This window comes from Corticium candelabrum, chromosome 4 (assembly GCF_963422355.1).
Source record: "Corticium candelabrum chromosome 4, ooCorCand1.1, whole genome shotgun sequence".
NCBI classification, from domain to species: Eukaryota; Metazoa; Porifera; class Homoscleromorpha; order Homosclerophorida; family Plakinidae; genus Corticium; species Corticium candelabrum.
In genome coordinates this window covers 2,133,960-2,158,930 of record NC_085088.1, presented here as the reverse complement: position 1 = coordinate 2,158,930, position 24,971 = coordinate 2,133,960, and the positions used below count along the sequence as shown (strand labels likewise).

General features: G+C 43.1%; 5 protein-coding genes across 8 annotated transcripts in view; 2 read left to right on the top strand and 3 right to left on the bottom strand.

The window, feature by feature from the left end:
* LOC134178303 (Fanconi anemia core complex-associated protein 24-like) overlaps positions 1–2,529 on the bottom strand; it is a 2,797-nt gene extending 268 nt beyond the window's left edge. For both annotated transcript variants that reach the window (XM_062645160.1, XM_062645161.1), the window contains exons 1-4: positions 2,401–2,529; positions 1,543–1,682; positions 1,312–1,467; positions 24–168 (exon numbers count right to left, since the gene is read on the bottom strand). In XM_062645160.1, the coding sequence (XP_062501144.1) occupies positions 24–168; positions 1,312–1,467; positions 1,543–1,682; positions 2,401–2,512 (553 nt within the window). In that variant the 5' untranslated portion in view covers positions 2,513–2,529. The remainder of the gene's footprint in view (positions 1–23; positions 169–1,311; positions 1,468–1,542; positions 1,683–2,400) is intronic.
* Positions 2,530–2,557: 28 nt separating this feature from the next.
* Positions 2,558–6,164, top strand: LOC134178299 (uncharacterized). Its single transcript, XM_062645157.1, has 7 exons — positions 2,558–2,653; positions 2,711–2,910; positions 3,180–3,290; positions 3,350–3,568; positions 3,639–3,684; positions 5,581–5,858; positions 5,922–6,164. The coding sequence occupies exons 1-7, from the start codon at positions 2,578–2,580 to the stop codon at positions 5,991–5,993; spliced, it is 1,002 nt and encodes a 333-aa protein (XP_062501141.1). The 5' UTR covers positions 2,558–2,577; the 3' UTR covers positions 5,994–6,164.
* On the bottom strand, positions 6,100–9,505 carry LOC134178300 (prefoldin subunit 4-like). The gene is made up of 4 exons (XM_062645158.1): positions 9,437–9,505; positions 9,268–9,372; positions 9,140–9,213; positions 6,100–6,298 (listed from the first exon to the last, which is right to left on the bottom strand). The coding sequence occupies exons 1-4, from the start codon at positions 9,452–9,454 to the stop codon at positions 6,100–6,102; spliced, it is 396 nt and encodes a 131-aa protein (XP_062501142.1). The 5' UTR covers positions 9,455–9,505.
* Positions 9,506–9,529: 24 nt separating this feature from the next.
* Positions 9,530–18,054, top strand: LOC134179046 (nuclear pore complex protein Nup93-like). Of its 3 annotated transcripts, XM_062645950.1 has the most exons (22): positions 9,530–9,702; positions 9,757–9,937; positions 13,240–13,368; positions 13,828–13,902; positions 14,210–14,299; positions 14,371–14,507; positions 15,323–15,553; positions 15,608–15,745; positions 15,811–15,898; positions 15,969–16,071; positions 16,211–16,287; positions 16,351–16,465; positions 16,526–16,643; positions 16,709–16,781; positions 16,835–16,879; positions 16,937–17,053; positions 17,114–17,158; positions 17,214–17,290; positions 17,356–17,473; positions 17,540–17,694; positions 17,751–17,823; positions 17,879–18,054. In XM_062645950.1, exons 1-22 carry the CDS (start codon positions 9,530–9,532, stop codon positions 17,996–17,998), a joined length of 2,478 nt encoding a protein of 825 aa, XP_062501934.1. In that variant the 3' UTR covers positions 17,999–18,054. The 3 variants fall into 3 exon arrangements, with proteins under 3 accessions (XP_062501934.1, XP_062501933.1, XP_062501932.1); XM_062645949.1 differs by having other exon boundaries at positions 15,323–15,745; positions 17,751–17,811; XM_062645948.1 differs by having other exon boundaries at positions 15,323–15,745.
* Positions 17,991–24,947, bottom strand: LOC134179047 (retinoic acid receptor RXR-alpha-B-like). The gene is made up of 5 exons (XM_062645951.1): positions 24,687–24,947; positions 19,440–19,670; positions 18,798–19,212; positions 18,587–18,720; positions 17,991–18,528 (listed from the first exon to the last, which is right to left on the bottom strand). Exons 1-5 carry the CDS (start codon positions 24,907–24,909, stop codon positions 18,176–18,178), a joined length of 1,356 nt encoding a protein of 451 aa, XP_062501935.1. The 5' UTR covers positions 24,910–24,947; the 3' UTR covers positions 17,991–18,175.
* Positions 24,948–24,971: the final 24 nt, after the last annotated feature.

Sequence of the window (24,971 nt, the reverse complement as noted above, 5' to 3'; positions counted from 1 at the left end):
GAATAGGATATCACTTTTCCTACTTTTGAATCTGTTTAGTAGCGCCTTTGCTTTCACAATTCCAATCCCCGGTAGAAGCTGGACTGTTTCCAGAAGTGATGAATCCAGAGGCCTGGCCTTATGTCTACGACGATACGGATTATTAGCAGGATGCTCATCTTGATAAACCTGGCAAGGATGACAAACAATAAGCACAGCAATAGATTTTGGGTTTCACACAAATAATGAGAACAATTTCAGCTAATGTAATACGTACAACTTTCCTTTCATACAATCTTGTTGTGATGCTTTATATAACAGTAATACAGAGAGCTGTCGTCACCCGCCAGCAAAATCGGCAAAAATCAGAAAGTTGGGTGAGCCAAGTATTTGCAAGATGCCACCACATTCTTGCTATTTCTCAACCTTCATTACTGGACTCCCATAAATACTCAGGATTGGCTAGACGGGGGGGGGGGGGGGGGAGGAGACAAACGAACGAGGAAACCGAGTTTGTGGGTGTGTCTTGTACAATGAGCATGCGCACTTGCAGATATTTTAGATGCACGGTAATAGGTCAAGATGTTTTATAGACGTAGGACCCTGTAGGCTCAGATTTGAAGACATAGTCTTCTGGTTTTATTAAAGTACGTACCAATGATTCTGATAAATCAATTCACTTAGAAAAAAAGTTTTCTCAAACGGGGCACGTGCCCCCAGTTCCCTGCCTGGATCCGCTATGATATGACAAACTTTGTCACAGTAAACAGACAGCATCGAGAGTTCAAGTTAACAAGAAGCTGCCGGCACAAAATTGTTATCCTGCGTGCACACACACACACACACACACACACACAACACACACACACACACACACACACACACACACACACACACACAACACACACACACACAACACACACACACACACACACACACACACACACACAACACACACACACACACACACACACACAACACACACACAACACACACACACACACACACACACACACACACACACACACACACACACACACACACACACACACACACACACACACACAACACACACACAACACACACACACACACACACACACACACACACACACACACACACACACACACACACACACACACACACACACACACACACACACACACACACACACACACACACACACACACACACACACACACGGAAGTAAGGATCAAAGATATGCAGCCGGTTATATGTACTGTACCTCATATAGTGGACTATGTAACTGTGGACACTTTATCACAAACTGCTAAATAAACCCAAGCAATGAATCTCGACTTTCTTACTCACCATTGCTGTCAGTTGTTGGGCTGCCTCTGTTGCATTACTAACAGGCAAGATTACAAGGTTGCAGTCAATGACTCCAAACTTCTGCAGAGCACCGTAGTACTGCTCAGTCAGCGACGTCTTCTCAACCAACGCAACACCTCGATACTTATTCTGTTTCTATATGGAGAGACAACGACATCCACGCTGGCGTGAAGTACACTGTACAGCACGAATCGATATGGTACAGTTGACCTGTGCAAGTTTCATCAGTCTGCTTTGATACTGCTGTTTGTCAACAACCTCTGATTCGGATAGTAGAATGACGGCTGTAGAGTTCGAGGTGAAGAAATCGATTGAACCCATCGAGTCTTGAATAGACACATTGAGACCATCTGTATTCATAACGACAAACACAAATAAAAAACACGATTTTTGTCACACGTTATAAAACTGCATTAGTCCCTCCTCTTTACAACCACTCCAAAAGCCCATCAAAACCAGTGGCAAAGTGGAGATGATAGGATGTGTGTGTGTGTGTGTGTGTGTGTGTGTGTGTGTGTGTGTGTGTGTGTGTGTGTGTGTGTGTGTGTGTGTGTGTGTGTGTGTGTGTGTGTGTGTGTGTGTGTGTGTGTGTGTGTGTGTAGCTGGTATACAAACCAAATGACTAAAACTACTCGTCAAGGGAAGACAGTTGCATCTCAGAGATTGCACCATAGAGGAACTACTGTAGTAGAAACTCATGATGTAACAAAGTGATTGCAGCTCGAACAACCAAATTCCAAAACACAAACAAATGATTTAATTAACGAACTTCTGATGACACATTCACGTTGTTTGACTGTCGTCTTTTTCAGCAAGATTTTCAACTAATTAAATTGCAATTAATTGTATTGATTAAAATATATAATTTCAATTAATCCTAAATACCCCGTATGCTACGAGAAAACTGACACAAACAATCCCTTGAGTCGTCCCAAATTGCAGATCAACTTGCAACGTCCATATCTAACGTTCATCACTGATCTTAAACCACTTTCATTAATATTAACTCACACTTTATCTAAAATTTCGTGTAACACAAAATTTTTTAATTAATTAATATCAATTTACTCTGAAGTTTTCTGACAACTTCCGACTGCCTGATGCGTTCGTTGACAAAAACGCAGCCAGCCGGTAGTTTCGTTCCAACCGCTTGCGAGCAAGCCGGACGAGCACTGGACATCCGGTCTTCAATGTTCATTGATATTTCACACGCATGCGCTGTTTAAACGTATCAATCCCCGCGAGATGGCATCACACACTGCAGCAGTGACTCTAATATCTGAATTCTATTGCTTGAGAGGGTTTGAATCGTGTCTTTCAGGTATATTCGTATTAAAACATTATGTATTAGCTTGCAATTTCGTGTTTTCTCTCTCAGCTTTGATTTCTGGGGAGAGTGATCCTCCTAGAGTGCCGCCTGTCGCGTTATACTGTGCGACACTGTGGTCGATTGTCAAAAACGATGAGTTAGAGTACGTCAACGAGGCAGTTCGGCTGTTACTCGAGATATGTCGGAAAGTCCCGGATATTGGAACCGAGCCGCGATCACTGAAACTCATAATTGATTTAAAATGCAAAGTAGGCTTGCTGTTGTTGTTATTATTATTAGTAGCACATTTTTTATTTATGATTGATTAATTAATTGTATGATTAGGGCGGCCACGAAATAGCCAAGGTTCCAGACGTATTCCCCGTATGTACTACTGCACGTGACAGGTGTTCCCGCTCGCTCCTTTTACTCTTGATCCCATATACCTGTCACGTGCAGTAATGCATACGGGGGAAGCGTCTGGAACCGAGGCTACGAAATAGCATAGACTTTTGTTTTCATTGTTTACATTAACTAGGCAATAATCACAACAGTTGCATTCAATCTCAGTGGGAAAGCATCAGATGCATTCCTGCAGGCGACCTTAAATTGCCACTTTCCACTATCTGTCGAGCCCGACATCGAATGGGTAACACCGTTTCATGCACGTCACGGTGTAAAGAGTTACAGAGCTTCGTGCAATTCTAGTATCAGGACGAGCACAGACAGATGAGGGACCATTTGGTTCGATTAATCACATCGGCTCCACAAGACAGGAAACGCTACCTTGACACGTTCGTGTCAGACAACGATAATTCCGTTGCTATCAAGAGACAAACACTTAAACGACTGAGCAACTTCATTCTTCGAGTCTACAGTCACTTTGGTTGGTCGGCGTTGGATGCAGTGTTTCCGTCACTGAAACGGGTATGCATGCGTACTCGCGTGATGATGTCGTATTGAAGAGAAAGGCTGAGCGATTTCTGTCGTTTTTTAGTTTGATGACATGAGCTCAAGGCCAATAGAAGTTATTATCGAGAAAGGTGAAGATAGCAGATGATGGTTTTGTTGCAAGTTTTAGGGGCATTCGTGTGTTAAATGGATGGTGGTCTGACAAACATGCAAGCAATGAGGCAATCGAGGCTATTATGTAGGAATAGTGATCTTGCTGTTGTGTTAGTTCTTGTGGCTAAGACTGTTCCGATCCCATAGTAGTTGGCATGAGGTTGACGGCTGCAGATTGAGGAAATGTCATTCACTGAATGAATGGTTTCCATTTAATGCATTGGGATCACAGAACAGTGAAGGTCTACCACAGCTGTCTGTGTCTGTTTCTGTCCGTCCATCTGTCTGTCTGTGTCTCTGTTTGTCTGTGTCTCTGTCTGTCTGTGTCTCTGTCTGTCTGTGTCTCTGTCTGTCTGTGTCTCTGTCTGTCTGTGTCTCTGTCTGTCTGTGTCCCTGTCCATCCATCCATCTGTCTGTCTGTGTCTCTGTCTGTCTGTCTGTCTGTTTGTGTCTCCGTCTCTCTGTCCGTGTCTCTCTCTCTGTCCGTGTCCTGTCTGTCTGTGTCTCTGTCTGTTCGTCCATCTGTCTGTCTGTGTGTCTGTCTGTTTGTCTATCAAAGCCATATATTGCATACAACAACTACATACATGGATGGCAAGGATACTTACTAAGCTAGAAAAACTACACAAGCGAAAAGGACCTTTAGGCCCCAACACATACAAAATGAGTTAATAATTAGGCAATGGTGCAACAGTGCAGGCATCACACTTCAGTGTTTCCGCTGGACAATCATCAAATAGCCAAATGCTACAAATAAAAGTTGCTGGCGATAAAATGGCAATGCCTCCTTGCCAATTTGGCTAGCTGTTATAGTGTACCGTGTATGCCTTCCTCTGAATCAGATCTTGCCAGCACAGTTGGTAACAATGGCAATTAGCACAATGCATTGGAGCTCCAAGAACTAGGAGACCAATCTATCGCGCATGCTCTGTTTACATCCTGTACGTAGCAGACACTCTGTGCATACGACTGCCATGAGCATCGAGACGCTTTTAAATCTTGGTACAAGAGCTAAGAAAGATGACACCAAACGTTTAAAGTCTGGTTTGTATACTTCGGTTTTCCAAGGTCACATTCCTTAATTTGAGCACGGCATGTGTCAGATTAGTACTGCATATGTTGTGCACACAACTGATAAATGCTACCTGTCTGTGCAATTGGGTTAAACTCGAATCGACAGTAGTTGTCTTTTAGATTATTAGCTGTTGACGTTTGGGTGATTTTTCTTGGCTCTTAAATAGAGTGCTTGACTACAAACAAACAGACTCCTTTAGTCAAGTGGCTACTAATAGAATATGTCCAGCAGAAACACTGCAGCATGATCAGCAGTGTTCATTCTGTGAGTAAGGTAGATCTTGTCTGCTATAACTTTAGCAATGTTTCTCTGCAATTGAATGGAGATGAGAGATCTCCACTTGGTCTTGAATTGAGCCTCGTTTTTCTTTCCTTCGTCATCTTTCGACCACTCGGCCAGCTTGTTCAGGCAGTTGGTGGCTTGTATCCTCCAGTGACCAAAACGTTCGAGAACTAAGGGAATGAAAGTTGGCTGTATTTCTCCTCTCTCCTTGATGCCACAATACCTACCGTGCTAGCAGCCAATGCTAGCAAGTTGGTGCACCAGGGATGTGCTGTCTGTTTGTCAATACATGTTTGAAACGTGATCTAACAACAGTCTAACTGTGACTCCAACTATATGAAAGCTCCAGAATCTATAAAGTGTACACAGAGCTTACTGTCTGGAATGGCAATTTTGAGCACATTAATTTAGATTTCCCACAAAACTATATAATTGTAAAAATACCGCATCTGCACCAGTAATTAATTAATTAATTAATTAATCCATTATTACACACATAATGTTGTTTTGTGTTCAGAAGCTATGGAACGTCCACCAAGTCCCACTTTCAGTGAAACAATACCGGGAGTTTGCGACGAGGTGGAGGTGGATGTCCAATCAAGTATGACAGAGTCACTGGACGCTGTCAGTGCGACATCAGATAACTCTTCTAACGAGTCAGAACCCTTGCTAATGCACGAATGGCGAGAAGCTCAATCAAAGATAAGACAGAGGACAATATCCAGCCACACTGATAAACAATCAACCAACAATCTAGGGATAAGGCGACTCATACCAAAGATAAACAAGTTGAAAGTCAGAAACAGTGCATTCGATACAAGTGTGCAGGTTTTCATGTAGCCAACATTTGTTTCTTAGTTTCCACTTGAGCAAATCATTGGTGTCAATGCCAATACAAACTGTTGGTCTGAGGTGCAGCGGTTGGGGTAGAACACACACAGGAAGAAACTTAACTTTCACACAATTAGAAGGACTTCATTTATACAAATTTTTATTGAGTAGACTAAACGCACGTCGATGTAACATGCTGCTTCAACTAGTCATCCGACTCTAGGTTGATTGCACTACCAAGTTTAGAATACAGTTGGGTTTTTAACTCAGTGAGAAGTTTCTGTGTTTTATTGATTGTTTCTTCCAAATGCTCGACTTGCTTTTCGGCTGCCTCCTTTTGGTAAGTGATCATTGCCTGTGCTGTCTCCATGCTCACATCTATGAATGACTCTCCTACATGATAACTGAAATCAGAAATAATTAATCAACACCATTTACATGATAACATCCATACATCATGATGTCGACTTTTATTTATTACTAGCAGAAGGCCTGGCTTTCCAGGCAAATAGAGCAGGATTCAAGTTCAAATTCCCACGAGGTTGATTTGCCTGTTCTGTAAAGCAAATTAACACGAATTGGGCAGGGACAACATAAGTCCCGAATAATTTGCCCCCCTCCGTATACCAATATTTTTAAAACCTGGATATAGTCAAAATATCCTGCTCCTATAGGTGTTCCTGATAAGAAGTGACTCGTTCTGTTGATACTGTCCAAGGTCACACACGGGCATCTCAAATTTGGTGGAGAGCCAATGCACCGTTCTAGAGAAATTCGAGCAAAAGTGGTGGCGGGTTCGATTGGCAAGGAATTGTGCTGTTCCAAGTGAACTCTGGAAGACGGCGACACCTTCACTGTCGACCTCGATTAATTCGGCGTGCACTCACCGTTCGTGATGCAAACTTTGAGCAACAACAGCATCCTCGCTAATACCGTCGGGTTCGTGGAATTCACAGGAACCCCTTTGAATCGTCAACTCGTACAACCAAAACGTGCGTTTGCATTGTGGTGAGGAACGCAATCTTCATGCACGGTTTTGTGGGAATTGGCCCGGCAGTTTTGGCGTGGTTGATTTTACAGACAGACAGACAGAGTAGACTTTTATATATAAAGAGAAGAGATTCAGTACGTCAGTATAGCTATGAATGTCCACTGAAGAGTGAGACGAATGTAGTTTAGCTGTTAGTCAGTCAGTAGCCATGATTCAAACTACTGTAAACCAAGAAATTTTCAGTGGCATAAAAATTTCAGGACAATACCTCTTGAACAATCCGTTTCGCTAGCAAACTATTTTCAGTGAAACTCCTCAGAAACTCGAGACTCCTGCCTGGATGGACAGTACACTAGAACTACGCATACGTTTATGCAGCTGTGCAACACAATATAGTAGGTGTGCACTAACTAGTTGGATAATAATTGCATTAATTAATTTACCGTGTTCACAAACAAATGCTGTTGGCTCCTAGAGGTTCGACAACTTTTCATAAAATTTAGGTAGAAATTCAATTTAGGTACTTCATAGGCCATATATACCGGAAAAATTACCGAAAATAAATCACCACCAAAAATTTCTTAGTTTATAGTACCTAACAGACACATGAACTTGAATTAACTAAACTTCCAACTTATAGTACAGCAGGACACCACTTATCAACACTCAGTTATCCGACAGCACGGATTATCCGACGATGCATGGCTTGTCTGAACTGCAAGGCTGTGCGTATGCTAGGATATACGATTCATGTGCGTACAGTACTGTATCCGTGATCCACGTGTCGTCAAATTAAATGTGAAGCTCTAGAAACGGCTCTTTGGTACCTGGAAGAACAACCTGAAGTTTCAATAAGCACAATGGCCCTACTGAATGGGCTGCTGATGAAAACTACAGCAAGAAGAGTGAAAGCATTGATCTAGACTAAGATTAGTGGTTACTTTAAGTCTTGACAGTTCCCATTAGTGTTCTCCCTAGTCAAAGAAGTTGTACTGTATTGGTTGTTACATGTACAATTAGATGTTGAGCTTCTTTAAGTATTCTGCAGTCGTTTTTCAAAATGCGTCAGTTATCCGACATTTTCAGTTATCCGGCGTCCTTTTGATCCCATGCCTGTCGAATAAGTGGTTTCCTACTGTATTACAAATTTAGTGATGACAACAATGTCTGACAGCAAAGCATTCAGAATCTCTGCATCCCTCGCTAACAAAAATCTGTGCTGCCAAAATGATCCAAAGCATTTACCGCAACCACCAAGCTACCAGCAGATTTCTTGCTCATGATAGCCAGAGGACACAGTAGCTTGGCAGTAAACTATCAATTAACTATGTCTGAATGACAAGCTTAAGATTACTTGCAAGGCAAAGGATCTTGTCTCTGAATTTAGACACGGACTGTATAATTGACCTCCTGGAAACATAAAATCAGTCTACAGTGCTGCATCTTTGTTGCATGTAACACATGCTGGACGAATACAACCACACAGTAACCACCTCTGCCCGAATAACGGTCCCTGAGCGGTCAGTCACACATAGGTTTTCCCAAAATAAGCGCCTGGGCTCTTTTTCAAACATTTACTGTATCTATTATTTATCTATCACACACACACACACACACACACACACACACACACACACGCACGAGCACACACACACACACGTACACACACACACACACACGTACACACACACACACACACGTACACATACACGTACACACACACACACACACACACACACACGTACACACGTACACACACACACACACGTACACACACACACACACACACACACACACGTACACACACACACACACACACACACACACACACACACACACACGTACACACACACACACACACGTACACACACACACACACGTACACACACACACACACACACACACACGTACACACACACACACACACACACACACGTACACACACACACACACACGTACACACACACACACACACGTACACACACACACACACACACACACACACACACACACACACACGTACACACACACACACACACACACACACGTACACACACACACACACACACGTACACACACACGTACACACACACACACACACACGTACACACACACACACACACACGTACACACACACACACACACACGTACACACACACACACACACACACACGTACACACACACACACACACACGCACACACACACACACACACACACACACACACACACACACACACACACACTGTACATACGGAATTGGTGATTCATCTTCTAGTAACTGAACCTCTAGATCTGACTCTGCGTCTTGTAGATTCTGGACTTCTTTCTGTAAACGCGTCGTTCTCAACACGCACTAGAAATGAGATAATAGTCATACGACCTTTTTCGATTCCAAGTCGTCCTTCAGTTCATTCAGAAACGTCGTTTTTCTAGCAAACATATTCAGTTTCCGTTGGTCTTCTTTATCCATCTGGATATCACTGTTCTGCGAGTCAAAAAAGTGCAGTCACTACTGAAATTCCGAGTCGGCCAAGTAGCAGTGACTGTACCGCTCTGAAGCTCGCCATACTCGCCACAACCCGATTTTAGGTTTTAGGTCAAGACTATACGGGGCTTTCAAACTTATCACGTGATTTGATGCAATGGCGGATAGTTTTGAAGATTTGCTAGAAAATGCGCAGAAGCTCACCGCAGATATGGGAAGGGCAGGAGACATGCCACTTGTGCAGAGAAATATAGCACAAATTGCGGCAGCCGGTCAGCGTCTGTGGGACAAAGCTGGCTCTTCTAAAACAGAAACAGCAGACGTTCGAGCGTAAGGAGTTGCGTTTTCTGTTAATTTTGGCGCTGTTTATTGTTAGTTTTGTAGGTCTATTCTGCTCGGATCAAGAGGATTTGATGTGCCTCGTTTGTCGCAGAAACTTGACCGTCTGGACGCTGCAAAGACGTTTGAACCTCTTGCTCCTGTTCGAGACACAGACATACAGGGTTTTCTCAAGAACGAGAGAGAGAATGCGGTTTTGACCGTTATTGAAGAATCTCGCAAAAAGGCCAGAATTTTAATTAATTAATATTTCTCTCTTTGTTAAACTCACAATTGATTTTATGTGTAATTGATATCAATCACAATTTGATTTTGGTTTGATTGATATCAATAATATTGGTGTAGATTAGATCACGTGACAAGGTCTAGTGTTTGATTGATATCTATATTGGTCTGAGACCATGTGACAGGGTCATTTTGCATTATTAAAGCATGACTTGGGCTAAGGATTCAAGAACTTGAGCTACAACGGACAGACAGACGGACAGAAGGGTTTCATTTTATTTATACTTAATGTGTACATACCGGGAATTTCCGAAACAGCGCCCAGGGCAGCAATACAGAAAATAAGATTTTTATGGAAAAATATCCATTCTCAGCAAGCCCCTGGGCGGTTCTTAGGAAACTCTTGAGTACACACAGAGTAGGCAAGTGTGAGGCCCATTGCAACATCCTGCATATAGACTTACGACTGCGACCAAACCTGACGGCTCTCTTATGCTTCTTGTCACGCGTTTCTGTTTGTTTGTTTGACTGTTTGTTTATTGCAAGAACACGGACCGTATAGTAGCAATGCTGCTTATGAACTTTCATCTTTTTGCGATTCCTTGTTTCGGAGAAACTTGATTTCATTCTATTGATATCAAGTTTGTGTGTGATGGTCATCTGTTCGTGTCCTGGATCTCCGAAGCAGTCATCTAGACTGTGTCTCTTTAATCTGGCCTTTGGACATTTTACAACATAAATCAAATATGGTAATCTGAGCAGTTCAAGTCCTTTGTATTGCAGTAGACCATTGCTTATCCGACCCCCTTTGGGCAAGCATAGAGGTCGGATAAGTGAAAAGAACAGATAAGTGAAGCGTCGGAGTTTCAACTGTACCACGAGTTCCAGTCCACTTTTTGAGTCCCAGCATGTACATAGTCTGAACTCTGAAGCATGTACAATACGTTGGTGATAAAATGATTACATGAATACGTAATACGTGTATAGCAAACTACATTCACCAAACTAATTCTCAAAAGCCTCCGTATCTTTTGTTGCCATCACTGCACGCTGTCATTGCAATTACAGAAACGGGCTTGTGACATCATTTTCGGTTTATGAACATGGTTGGATATGCGAGGGATCGGATAAGCAAGGGCCTACTGTACTTGATGACCAATTCAGGGACAACGGAGCAGGTCTGGCTGGACCAATGTTCAGACAGTTGACTTTGGCGAGAAGCACGTTGCCCAAAATTTTCGGTCAGTGGCGTAGTTGATTAAATTGTTGAGTGTTATAAATTTAACACTCAACAGTCTTTGACCGATTCAAATGCATGCTTGATTTTATACAAGCTTTTTGTGTTCTGAAAGTCTATGATAAGATTTATTCAATATTGCACTTATCACAAAACTAGTCATATTATAGTCACATGATAGAGTCAAGCCTGTTAACGCTCAATATGCCGGACCAATGTAAATTTGCTTCTGTCGTCTCTGCAATCTATCATAAGTACCAGTATTTTGTGACTTGACGTATCGAAAAACCAGAAATTTGTGTGATGATTTAAATTGTGCAATATGTGTGACCAAACATTGTTGCACATATTGAATTTGCATTGTACATAGACAGGCACACGCATATTCATCTCATCTTTCTCTCACCGTTTTTCCTGTAGATTTGTGTACCCTATTATCTCAGAATGAAGTTGAATAGGCAGCAAATGTCCGTTGTTGTTGTTATGGTGATTGTTGGGTTGGTCACTAGAGACCTTTTCACACTACAGTCCAAAGCCCATTGAATGCACATTAATGTCCTTTGTGTTTTCACACCTAATGTCCATTGGCTGTCAAATCGAATTCCAATGCGGATTCGCTTAAACGACATATGGAGGTCGTTTGATGTGGATTCAATGTGCATTGTTGGCTACACATGGCACCACGCCTACCGAAGCAGCACTTGATGTTGGTAGGCAGCAGTAGATCTACGCACCTTCTGTGTCTTGTGCTTATGGCGAGATGAACTGTAACCAAAGATAGAGAACTATCTTTGTGAAGAGACTGGCAGCCACAGTGGCTTACATTGAGAGTTAGTTGGGGGGGTCACGTTTACAGCTCTGAAACGCCACTAATGATGTCACTATAATTGAGGAATCTCGCAGAGGACTACTACATACGCACTTCGAAAACGACAGTGACCAAACTGTTAGTGTCCCGGATGTTGTACTGTCCCAAACATGTATATTAATTAACTTAAAATGTCCACCCTCCGTGGCCCAGTAATGACTCTCGCCTGTTACCCAAGAACTTCTCTAAGGACAGTCACACAATATTTGAGCCATTATCTAATTACTAAAGATTTTTAATTTAAGCCAAATTAGTTAATTAACTTAATATAGCATACCCTATATGACGTAATTACGCGACGTCATTTACTCATGTCCAGGAGGGTTCACATGCGATCTGTGAACAATGACATGTACGTGCCTGAACCATGATGACCACAGGTTTGAATGCACATTACATGGATTTTCATATTTATGACATTAACATGGATTATATATACTCTTATCCAGTTCTTTTCTCGCACGTGCTTTAGTACCTGCTTTTTGTTCCACTGATTACTTGACACCATATTATCAGTGCAGGTGGCAACAATTCACAGGATCGGTTTGTAATTAAACTAATGAAATAAATGGTCACGTGACATAATACCATGGTATGTTACCAGTCCTTCTCGCTAGTGGAACAAAAAGCACGTGCTAAACACGTGGAGTGCGAGCGAGGAGAGGACTGGGTACAAGTCTAAACGTGGATTGTGTTTTGCCTAGTGGGAAGTGGGTCAATGTGCATCCAGTTCACATCTGTTGTCAAGTGGATTGAATGCGGTTTAACAAGCTTCCGTTGTGAAAAGGCCGTATAAAACTGTTACGTACCAGTATACGTGAGTAGATATTCATGCTGTCTTGATATTGCACAAATGAAAACCGCATAGCGTTCTTGAAGCACTCGTTTGGGACAAATTCACACAAGGGTTGCACGAACTTCTGGTTTGACAGTATACTGTAAATCCAGAAATTTTCATACTCATATATTTTAGTACTTCTGCCCATGAAGTAATTCGTACACATAATATATTTTAAGCGACATCAGTACTGTACTGTAGCCGAATTCAAGTGCATCTATCTATAAAGTTTAGTATTCATGTTATTTTAGTACAACCAGGTGTCTGTACGAAGATTTCTGGATTTACAGTGTCTAGTCTGTCTATTGTCACTGATGTACTTCGTGCACAAAATTGAACGTTTTGTATACGATTTTATAGACTTTCAAGCAGGCAGAGGAACACCACTGGCGTTGTGTGCAGACGGAATGGGAAGAGGAGAAACAGCAGATACTCAACTCTCTACTCGGGATGGGACAAGACACGCTTGTTCTACCTGCAGAATACGAGGTTTCTATTTACTAGTTTATCTACGCACATGTACTCTAAATATAGAAAAAAGCAATCATGACTCATAATTATGCAGCAGTTCTAGCGATGCCAATTACAAGGCGGGTAAGGCTGACTGTCTGGCTGTTTTATCTGCTCGTGCAAATGGATGCAAATATTGTAAATGTGTTACACTGTACTAGACGTAGACTGTAGAGTGACATCTAGTCTTACCATCGTAGTTTATAATTATACTCTAGTAACCTCTTGTGATTCAATTACTAGCTAGCAGAGACTGACCTTGACCTCTGGCTATATCGAAAGTTGTAGAAGCTGCGGTTTTAATGTATTGTATGTGTAATCTTGGCATTTTTCTTTCATGATAATTTATTAGTTGTGTGTGAGTAGATAGATTGCAGTCACTTGTTGTCAACATCAGTGGCTGTTTGTTGCTTATATTTTGTCTTGTTTTGTTCGCAGACTGTTTCGGCGAGACCACTAGCTCATCATGGGAGGAGTGGACTGGATGCAGTAGAAATGTCGTATGCCAGACAAGTAGGTGCCATGAATGGCTTTGAGATTGATGTAAAATGACTAAATGTGTCTTCTGTGAAACCTGTATGTGTTGACCTCTATAGTAGTTGTTTGTATAATTCGAAGCCTTTTGCTGTAGTTTGTGTACATGTGATGCTTACTAGTGTCAGATTGTCAGTCTGCTGCAGCCATAGTACATTTCATTTAATTAACAATTAATGTGTGTGTGTGTGTGTGTGTGTGTGTGTGTGCGCGCGCTCGCGTGCTTGCTTGCGTGTGTGTGTTCGGACGTATGTGTACGTATGAAACTATTGCCGTTTCATCACAGGTATATATTCATAATGAAAAAAAGATGAATGATCTTCCACACGTCTTAGTCCACGCATTTCGAAACGCATCAGAAAAGTTCAGTGACCAAGTCAGTGTATCTGTCTACCCGTTTATATTGATTGTTGTATTATTTTATTTTTTGTTTTTGGATGGTACTAGGAGATCTACGACTGCTGGTGTCTACTAGGTGAAATGGTAGCTGTACCAAATCTTCCTTCAGATCCTGTTGCAGCACGCACATCAGATCATGTGCTAATGAGCTTCATATCAGAGTCACGTCATTTCTTAGAACGCAGGTATGTACTAGAACGCAGGTATCACCATGTGCACTAGAACTGGGGGTGTCCTTTTATCTACCGTGTTGTAACGAGTTTAGAAAGTGCCAGAGTTTTCAATGTGCTTGGAATGACTGGGGCTGGCTTTGAATAAAACAGGAAATTCTTCAAACAGCTTAAACGTTACTTTTATTAAGTACTTTACATACCAAAGTAAATGGTTGAAAGGTTAGTGTTTTCATTATCCTTTCAATAGGAAATTCTTCTCATTTAATTGTCTTCATTTTCTACTGCTTCAATGGTCACTGTTTAGTCTCTTATCTATTGCTTGGGGTTCAGGTCTAGCTCAGCCGATGTCTGTTGTAGTATCATCAGCTAGATCATGCTTGTTGTACCTTTTAAATGAATCTCTGTGCCCTTAGTTGTGCTCAAATGGTACTTGCTTTCTTTTGGAATTGATAGTATGTAGTAGTGGTGGATGAGGAAGTACGCCATACTATGCTAACAATGTTTTTTTGTCCTTCACAGGTCAACTACTACAGTTTCGTCCATGTCATTCTTTTGTAGGTGGAATGTAGTAGACAGGATGCTCCAGAGTTCAGATTTGTTTTAGTATGTTGCTAGACAGTGTAAGGATCCTGTTGCGGATGAAATAGCAAGGTCACATACTTTATTACTGTCTAGAATAGTAGATAGTTCAACCTATGTACCAAAGCATACCACAACAATTATCACTTTCAAATATTGAAGGAATTCCGTTCATGATCAGCAACTCCACTCACCACATTGTAATTTCAGTATTATTTCTGACCTTTTTTTGCTGCTGTGTTGTGTAGGTACAAACAACGTGTGCTACAAATTGTCAATAGCAACTTGACTCAAGCAGAACTGGGAGGCGTGCCTGGCACGTTTCACATCATCAAGAGTTATCTAAGGATAAAGATACCGGCTGGCACTCAGAACCTCGAAGATGGAGACGTCGACGGGCAGCCAGTCTGGCCACTTATCTATTATTGCTTGCGATGTGGCGACCTGACTGCTGCAATGCAAGTTGCGACTCAAGCGAGGTATCAGAGCTTTACACATTTTGCATGTGTGTTCTGCATTTCGTCTCATTGTAGAAATCGACTGGACGAGTTCTCGGGCTACTTGCAGGAATACATTCAGACAAAGGACACCGGTCTGCCTCAATCAACGCTGAACAAGATCAGAACTCACTACAGGAGATCCGTGCATGCGAGTAGGGATCCATTCAAGAAGTAACACAGACATGGAAGTGTGGTCATCAATGTACCGGTAATAATGCTCGTTTTGTGTCGTGTAGAGCAGTGTACTGTGTTCTTGGCTGTTGTGGCGTAGACGACAGTCATTCGGAAGTTGCTGTAAAAACAGACGATTACATGTGGCTCAGGGTAATGATCGAGTGCAGCTTGAATTCTCGTTTGTTAATATGCTGAACGTATTTCATTATTGTTGAGGCAGTTGAGTCAGGTTAGGCAGTTGGATGGTGGTACGAGTAGAGGCAACCAAGGGGAAGACATCCTCACACTAAGAAAGTTACAGACAATACTAAAGGATGAGTATGGTAAGCATTCACTTGTTTGTGTGTGTGTGTGTGTGTGTGTGTGTGTGTGTGTGTGTGTGTGTGTGTGTGTGTGTGTGTGTGTGTGTGTGTGTGTGTGTGTGTGTGTCACTTGTGTGCGTGACTGATTGTCTGTTACCAGGAGAAGGCCACTTTCAGGCATTTGAGATGCCACTGTTGTTCTTCTTTGTTTTGCTACTTTCGCTCCAATTTGAGGCTGTGAGTGGTTATCTACGGTATGCTTTTGGCTTTCACGTTGGTATCGGTCCACTCTTCTTTCAGGCACTGCAGTTCCTCTCTCGTATTGAGCGATATCGTTCTCATGCTGTGCACTTTGCCATTGCTCTTTACGATGCAGGATTGTTGTTTCTCCCCGACAGCATCCAAGCTCCTTTATGTCTGTTGCAATGTTTGCATTACAAACAGTTGAGTTATTCTAATGGTATTTTTCTGATAGTATCGAAGGCATCAAATGACACGGAGTTCTTCAACGTGGCACAACTAGTTATTCGGTACACACGAAAGTTTGCGTCCACGGATCCTAGGGAAGCAGTCGAGTATTTCTACCTCTTGAAGTTGGTCCAGCCTCTTGTCTTTGACTTTCCCGATTCTTCTACTCTTGTATGCTCTTGTATTGTAGAGGATTGGAGACTGTTCAGGGAAACTGTCTTTTTACACAATGTCTGAGCGATCTAGTGCTTGAAACAAGAGAGGTGCGTGATAGTTACACGAGAGATCAGAGTCTTAGTTGACTGTCTGTATTTAGTTCGAGATGTTGCTTGGTCGGCTTGAACCCGATGGAAGCAGAAAGGTAGTACTCAAGAGAGAGTCTTTGTACTATGTTTGACTTTCATTTTGTGCATGTTAGCCCGGACTGGTCGACAAATTCGGCGTCAACTCCTCTGAAATCATCGAAACGGTCGCGTCTAGCGCAGAAGCGAAAGGTCTGGCGGAAGACGCCGTTCGTCTCTATGATCTCGCCAAGGTAAGTCGCTAAACACCTTTCATCTATCCTTCAAACGGCAAGAAACAAACAAATGCGCAGAAACACGACAACGTATTGCGGACACTCAACAAACTCCTCAGTCAGGTTGGCGTCCTCTTGTCGCACTGTTCTGTGTTGATATCACATATTCTTGCTCCAGTTCCTGTCTGCTGCACCGGGTGCTGGTCAGTCGACAAGAAATCGACTCATGACGCTCGGTATTAACATAGCCGAGAGGTAGGTGGCTCGAACAACCTTCCTTTGACCGTTTAGCGATGAGAATGTGACGGTGCTGTGCGAAGATACAAAGGGAAAGGCCACACGGCGACCGTCAGTCGTGTGAGCACGTTCTACTTGCTACTCGATCTCATGCAGTTCTTCAACCTTTATCACCAGCAGCTCTTCGACCAGGCTCTCGACGTAAGCTTCCGATTTCACGACACGGACCGCTTGAATACAAAACGGTGCCGCTTACTGCTTCCATAGGTAATACAACGGCTCAAGGTGCTGCCGTTTCGCACAGAAGAAGTCGAGAGCAAAGTGACCGCATTCCGTCAATACACCGACGAAATTCGTCACAATCTGCCCGACATTCTGCTGGCGACGATGAACATTCTCCACGGCCAATACCGAACTGCCAAGTAAGATTCCGACCGGTCGTGTCGACCGGCAATCTCACGGGCATCTTTTCTTTCAGAGCCGCCGCTCCTTCTTCGCCCTCTTTAGGAATAGCTGCAAACGACGGAGGTCGCGGGGAGGTGAGAGATACCGTGCGATGTCTCGTCGTATGTTCAACAGGTTGCTAACTAGCTAATCTTTTTGTAGTATTTGAAGGATCGACGACGTCAATCGCGAGCTTTAATAACGTTTGCCGGAATGCTGCCATATCGCATGCCGGGAGATACGAGTGCTCGCCTTGTCCAAATGGAAGCGCTCATGAACTGAAACGTATGTAATCTATTTCTCGTTTGACGGCGTACAATACATGATTCATGATCATACGAGAACCACTCATAAAGTCGGGTCGAAACCGACTGGATTAGACTAGTGGGTCTAGGTCTACTAGGGCAAGGTACCATCCTCACTTATACTGAACAAGTTCGCTACAATGTCACACAGGGTTCATGTGTAAGTCGCCGACGCAAATCCTTCCATGGGGTAGCTGCCTGGTGGTGTAGGAGCGTAGTACTGTTGATAGGACGAACTGGGAGGAGAGAGTGGAGTGCCCAATGGTACGTCCCCGTCGATCATCTCCAGGATGAATTCGTCCACGCGGAACGGGCCTTGTTGCTTGTTCTGCAGAATGTAGCCGACGCACTCCCTACTGATCGATCGGAGTGACGACAAACGAAGCAGCATCCTGGGAAATCGTTGGGGTTTTTGTGCATAATACTGGCGGTCGTAGTCCTCCAATGATTTCAGTGCCTGGTTCTGTAACTGCTCGATGCGAAGAGGATTGTTGAGACCGACGACGTCTAAATCAGATATCCAGATAGTCACAAAAATAAGATTTCTGTTTTGCATCTCGCATACCACAGTCGAACAAGACGATGGTCTTGAGACAAGCCATTTCGGCTTGGTCGATGTTCATCTTTTTGAATGGAGCAACAACCTCATCCAGTACTCGTCCAATTAGACGCCCGATTTCTTGATTTTCTGTGAACTCTCTATACAAACAGATGCAAACAATTAGGTGAAGGTCCTGATGCTAAAATAGCAATTCTTCTATTGTGTTTTAATCTACCTGTGCAGAGCTCGGCCACTGGCCAATATCAAGGTACCATCTACGGGTGAATATCTTGTAGCCATTCGAAGCATCAACAGTTCGCTCCATGTAGACTTCAGCAGTCGCACTTGGTCGTCCAAGTTTAGACCAATGAAACTCGGTATCAACTTGGCCCAGTCAATCAAGGTGGAAAGTTGGGGTTTGGTCGATTCCATTAGATCACGGAAACCACCTGCACTGGAAGTATCAATATTGATGCTTCCCTCTGCGAATGCCTCCTCGGCGGCGAGCAGTACAGGGATCGAAATAACGTTGAGTTCCACTCTTCCAGGTAATCCAAAGTCTTGATCCGGGGGAGTCGAGTAGAATTGTCCCCCCATGTGAACAAGATGCTGTTGTGATTTCTTTGGCGCGGTACGCTCGTCCTGAACGGCTGCAAATACAAAGACCGAATTATAACCCTATAATCCACCTATCCTTAACCCATTGGGGAATGTCAGAGTACAAAACGGCTTCTCAAAAGTTTAGCTTCCTCATTAGTAAAATCAGCACAAACAAGTCACGTGTGTCTGCGACAATGCGTTACTATACAAGTTCCCAGTACATGAGAGGATGCAATGGGTGGAGAGAGAAGACCTGCATTTGATACACACGCCTGACCTTCTCTTTTCATGCCCGTCCTGAGGCACTTCTGTAACCGACAAAACTGACATCGATTGCGAGTGTTCTTCTCCACCACGCAGTTTCTCTCGTTGCGGCACGAATATTTCGCGTTCTGTCGGACGCTCCGTCGAAAGAAGCTCTTGCACGCCTCGCAGCTCACCACACCGAAGTGCTTGCCGGACGCGCGGTCGCTGCAGACGCGGCACGGTTGAACAGAAGCAGTTCGATCTGGAAAAAAATAACAAATGAGTTGACAACAAACGGGAACTACAACGGATCCATGAAATGCATAGATATTGCTAACCCCAGACAAAGAACGGGGAGATATACACGGGTGCGAGCTGTTTAGCAGAGAACTGGAATACTACGTCGTCCGAGCGGTCGTTGAGGGTTGGGCTGCTACTGCTTGCACCGGCGCTTGGGGGAGGAGAGTCGAACGGCGAAGGATAGTACGGTGGAGGATCACACGATGGAGGTAGGGCGTATGGAGGTGGAGGGATGTGCGACTGGCCGTCCATCGAGGTCGTAGCGACTTGCAGGGTTGTACTGAAGAACGATGTTGCGAGCACCGGCCTATACCCCGTCGGCGTGGGCGGAGACTGGGGCGGAAGTAAGCGCAGGAAATGAACGTGAGACGGCGAAGACGTCAGAAAGCGTGCGGCACGAGAAGAATCATAGGGAGTGCAACTCGCTGCAAACTTGGACGTCAAGCGTGCAAACAGTGTGTCTTGCAACGGCCGGCAACATGCGCTAGGTCATGCAATATGCATGAATTCGGTCAATGTAAACAGCCCGCTTGCTGTCAATGATTTAGCAGGAAAGACCGCTAATTGAAGTCACCGGTCACCTCTGGAAAACGGCCCTACTCCAAAGACTACATTGCTATCATAGCCCGACCGAGATCAATTAACCTTTCTCTACCGGACATCCTGTCATGTATCCGGAGAAAAACATTGCCAGTCTCCACAGCTCACATGACCATGAGAAAGCATGGGATGTTCTTGGGTATACTGTAGTCCAGTTACTACCTGTACTAAATAAACATTGTCGATTAGTGATTCTCCAATCCAGGACAAATATCATGACTGCCTAGAGTACAATGGCCCAGATTAGCTGCATCATTGCAGGTCAGTTTGTTCTCTGTAGTTTGCTTTTGTTCATTGTCCATCACCAAAGCAGGATGCATGACCCTTCACACAGACCGGCCACACCACCCTGCAGTTATTGTTGTTGAGACACACTTGGGATTCCTCAAAAATGTTTAGTTACTCAACTCAGATACCAAATAGTCAGTGACTGCCTCTTTACTCTACACCTGCTGTGTCCCTACTGGCAAGCATGCAGACCATTCAGTGTTAGAAACTCCTGGTTAACTAATCCTACATACCATTCCTTGTTACATAGCAGAGCTTTACATTCTGCAGATAGAAAAGCAGACTCGACCAACCACAAATCATCAACATGTTTTCCCTAGTGGTCCCCTGGCCTCATGACCATCTGCACATGGCAGACTCTATCATTTGACCCTTGACAGATAGTCCATTCAAAGTGGCAATAAAATAGTAGGTAGATACACAAAGCTGCAGTGTAGGAAGCTAGAACCCTAAAATCTAGATAATGTTACCCTTTGTATGGCATGTCACAGATGCCTCATATTGCAAACTACAAATGCTGAACTATGCCAATGATAGAATTATTGATAGAAGCTTGGGAATGTTGGCAAACAGGTGCATAACAACAAAATACATGTGCGTGATGTGAAGGTCTTATAACACAATACATGACATAATGACATCTAATTATTGAATTTTCAGAAGAGTGGATACTCTAGATTGACCATTCATGAATGACTGTTTGAAAATGTTAAAACTCAAGCAAGCTGCCTGTCATCTTCATGTTGTTTAGCCTAAAATCGGGCAAGAAAGCTTGACAACAAACATAAGTTTGAAACAGAACACGCGATCCAAAATTGTAAGACCATACAGAGATGATCATGTGGTACATGTACCTAGCTGAGGAAATTCTGTGAACATAGTCCCAGCAGTAAGTCCAGCCACAACTAAGAGAGACAAACTTTAGGGTTGGTGAAATTACAGAATGCATTCAAAGTGCTTGCTGGTACCAAATGAGGATTAAAATATAAGACACGGAAGATATGACGTGTACAGATGTCTTAGACCAACATGCTTACATATTGAACAAGCATATTCTCAGACTTGCAAGCACTCGCTACTAGAGTTGCATGGATAATCGAATCGGTTATCGTTCAATATAGGCATTTCAGTTTTATATCAGAATCTGTAAATCTTGCGCGTAGGTGTGCGCCCATAGGTTGCGCATGCATAGTCAGTCCATTACGGCCACATGAGTTGAGTGCAAAGAAAGAGAAGTCTCCCATTTGGGAGAATTTTGAGGTGGCCGAGGACACAAGATTCCTGCACTGCAAGGCTTGTAAAACATGAACGATTTATTCAGCTATGAGCCTATTAGAAAAGGGACTTTGTACAAGTCACGGGACTTGGCGAGTAGCGTACTCTAAACGTATAGGGCTAAACCGACTTCCAGTCTGGGGACTATGTGGCTGGCTGGCTGGCTATGTCTGTCACGCTACAGGAATGTGCCACGCCTCCTTCGTGTGGCCCAATCACAAAGCATTAATTCCTTTATGTCATACATGGTAACAGAACACAATGGACAAACAACCAATCGTAGGCACGAAACTTCCTTGAGAGTTTTATTACGAGAACAGTGTAAATCATGTTTACGATGGCTGGGATCTGTCGGAAATAAACAACAGAACTCACCTGTCTGCAACTGCTGACCCAAAATCGATCGCTTTCTTGGTTTTACGACATTTATATGGGAATGTAGCATTACGTAACCAGGAGAGATTTTAGGACCCGTATACGATGATTCTACTTACGACTACAGACTATTTACAGACTCTGCGGTCACGCGAAACGACAGTCGCTATGTAGGATTTTAAATACATTTTACAAGTAGCACGTCTAGAGAGAAAATAGCGTGTATATTCGTAATTTTACGCAACGTACAATTACTCCTCTAGCGTACACGGTGTTCAGGACTTTGAAGGCGCATAGCTGTAGAAGCGACGGTGTAAACACAGCTTCAATTACTAGACATTATATAAGTACTGGTATAATTATACCAGATATGGGTATTGGCTATCAGTATCCACTTTTACTTGGATATCGGCTATCCGTATTCAAAACACAATTAAAAATACAAGAACAGAGAACACTGGTAAAGTACTTTCTGTAGCCTAGACTGTAGACAATAGGAATTATATCAACCTTTTTGATATGAATCAAAACTTGAGAAATTACACAAAATGTCATTGATAATACCAAGGCAATCCAGAGATCTGTAACATGTTAGTACTACTACCGAAGTGACAAGAATTTAGAATGGAGGAATTCTCTAGTGAGACTGCTGTTAAGATACAATACAGCAAACGTACTAGGGCATCTCAAGCAAACACATGCAGGCACCAACTACAATTAATGGAAAGCAGGTAAGTTACCTTTACCACTTCATTGTGATGTTAGTTAACAGCCATGGGCAAATACAGTTACAGCACATAAAACTTACAGCATTACCTTATCACTAACAAAATAGACAAGCATGTATAGAGAATAAGTATTACCACATATGCTTACATTGATGACAAACTTTGCTACAATCACTAATTACATTGGTATATAGAGATAGTGTTTCAGTGTTGATGTATTGGTGTGAGTGTGATGGTATTGAGTGTCAGTGTGTCCACATGCAAGTGTAATGCATGACACGTGAGTATGAGTTACATCATCAAGGGAACACAGGCTTCAGACTACTAATACTATTATAGACACAGCAGACGTTACTGTACTGCAGTGCCACAAGCAAGTTTAGAGACTAACTGTAGGGATTAGTCTGCAATCTTCCATCTGTGCTATTGACTCTCAAAACGTAAAAGTGTGATTACTGTTTCTCTACAAAACGTCATACTGTGATACCGATCTTCACTTGGCATAGACTAAAACCTAACCGCGTTACAATATCATAATTAGATCAATTAAGTTTTATTACTATTGTTCTCTCTTAGTAATTTGTTCAAAGCTCTCGATAACCATGGACACCCTTAATTGTGCTTGTACAGTACTTTCTCACAAGCTCATTCAAAGTTCATTAGCTATCATTTGAAGCCTGACTCTGCACTCCAGTTGGGTTAGCATTTAGTTTGCCAAAAAGATCGAGATACTGTACTGTCAACCCAGACAAGTAGACCAACCAACAGGCAGACCAACCAAACACACACACACACACACACACACACACACACACACACACACACACACAACCACACACACAGATAGACAAATCACACTACAGTTTAGTCAATACAGAAGAAAAATACATAGCAAAAATTTAGAAACCTTCCCACATTAATGCCTTTCTGTAGCTTTATTGTATTGTCTGTTCGTTAATTAATTAATTTAAAGAAATAATTTCAATGAGGACAATGTTTAATAGAAGCTACCTATATGATTAGCTACACCAATCCCAATGTATGAGAGTACATTTTCTTTGACGCACATTCACTTTCTACTACCTGGTATTTTGTTTCAGGGCTTATAGGCGGTTATTCAATAAACAGACAAAAAGACATACATAACGCCAACTGGGATCAACTCCTAGAGCACACACAATCCGGCATTCCAAGATTCACGATGACGGCAACCCGATGAGAGGGTGTCAAGACCGGGCGTGCGGGTGAACGCAACACAAAAGAACGCAGTGACACCCTCACAGCACGGATGTGCGTGCAAGGATGAGGCAGCCGCCCACATCACAAATCAACCAATTTCCCTCACTCCTCTCGTCCTTCGACATACACGTCGTTTCTCACACAGACACAAACCGGTCACGAGCGGAACAACACGCGAGAACACGGGAGGGAGGCAACCCTAGCTAGCAATTCGACACATAAATTTGTTTCCTTCGCCTCCTAACAACAAAGAGCCTCGGCCGATTTTTTTAGGAGGCGAAGGAAACAAATTACTACACGTGACGTAACAGTTTTTCCGCATTCGCACAAATTGCCGTCACCTGGCCCTTTCGATACTGACTCCTACAAGAGGGTGCACGTCCCAGCTGGTATGTACATACCAGAGGTTCCTCGCTCCCTTTTAATCATTTTAGCTCCATAAAGTAGGCGAATAACGCGTTCGCGCCACTAACCTGGCGGACTTGATGGCGACTTCGCGTCTTTCGAGCTGGACGGAGAGGTAGGGTGGCTCTGGCTGCCACTCGAAGAGCTCGTGTCCGGCATTTCTTGCTTGACGACCGACTGGTCGACGGTCATGACGTCCATGAACGAATCTAGGTCGATTTCAAAGTCTGAGTGACCGTTCTGGGGCACATGCTCTACCCCAGAGACAAAAGCCTGAAGAGAATCATCCATCGGCTGAGTCACGTCGATCTTAACGCGCGTTAGTTACTCACGTGAGCTCCGTATTATGCAGT

Coding starts and splice junctions, on each gene's coding strand:
- LOC134179047 (XM_062645951.1), bottom strand. CDS start 24,909: ATGGATGATTCTCTTCAGGCTTTTGTCTCTGGGGTAGAGCATGTGCCC. Junction 19,213..19,439: donor GACGGGCATGAAAAGAGAAG/GTCAGGCGTGTG, acceptor TTGTATTTGCAG/CCGTTCAGGACGAGCGTACC. Junction 18,721..18,797: donor AGTGGCCGAGCTCTGCACAG/GTAGATTAAAAC, acceptor CTGTTTGTATAG/AGAGTTCACAGAAAATCAAG.
- LOC134179046 (XM_062645948.1), top strand. CDS start 9,530: ATGGCGGATAGTTTTGAAGATTTGCTAGAAAATGCGCAGAAGCTCACC. Junction 15,899..15,968: donor ACGATTACATGTGGCTCAGG/GTAATGATCGAG, acceptor TTGTTGAGGCAG/TTGAGTCAGGTTAGGCAGTT. Junction 16,288..16,350: donor TTTCGCTCCAATTTGAGGCT/GTGAGTGGTTAT, acceptor CTCTTCTTTCAG/GCACTGCAGTTCCTCTCTCG.
- LOC134178299 (XM_062645157.1), top strand. CDS start 2,578: ATGGCATCACACACTGCAGCAGTGACTCTAATATCTGAATTCTATTGC. Junction 2,654..2,710: donor GTTTGAATCGTGTCTTTCAG/GTATATTCGTAT, acceptor TTTCTCTCTCAG/CTTTGATTTCTGGGGAGAGT. Junction 3,685..5,580: donor AGAAGTTATTATCGAGAAAG/GTGAAGATAGCA, acceptor TTTTGTGTTCAG/AAGCTATGGAACGTCCACCA.
- LOC134178300 (XM_062645158.1), bottom strand. Junction 9,214..9,267: donor ACGACTTGGAATCGAAAAAG/GTCGTATGACTA, acceptor ACGCGTTTACAG/AAAGAAGTCCAGAATCTACA. Junction 6,299..9,139: donor GAAGATGAATCACCAATTCC/GTATGTACAGTG, acceptor TTCTGATTTCAG/TTATCATGTAGGAGAGTCAT.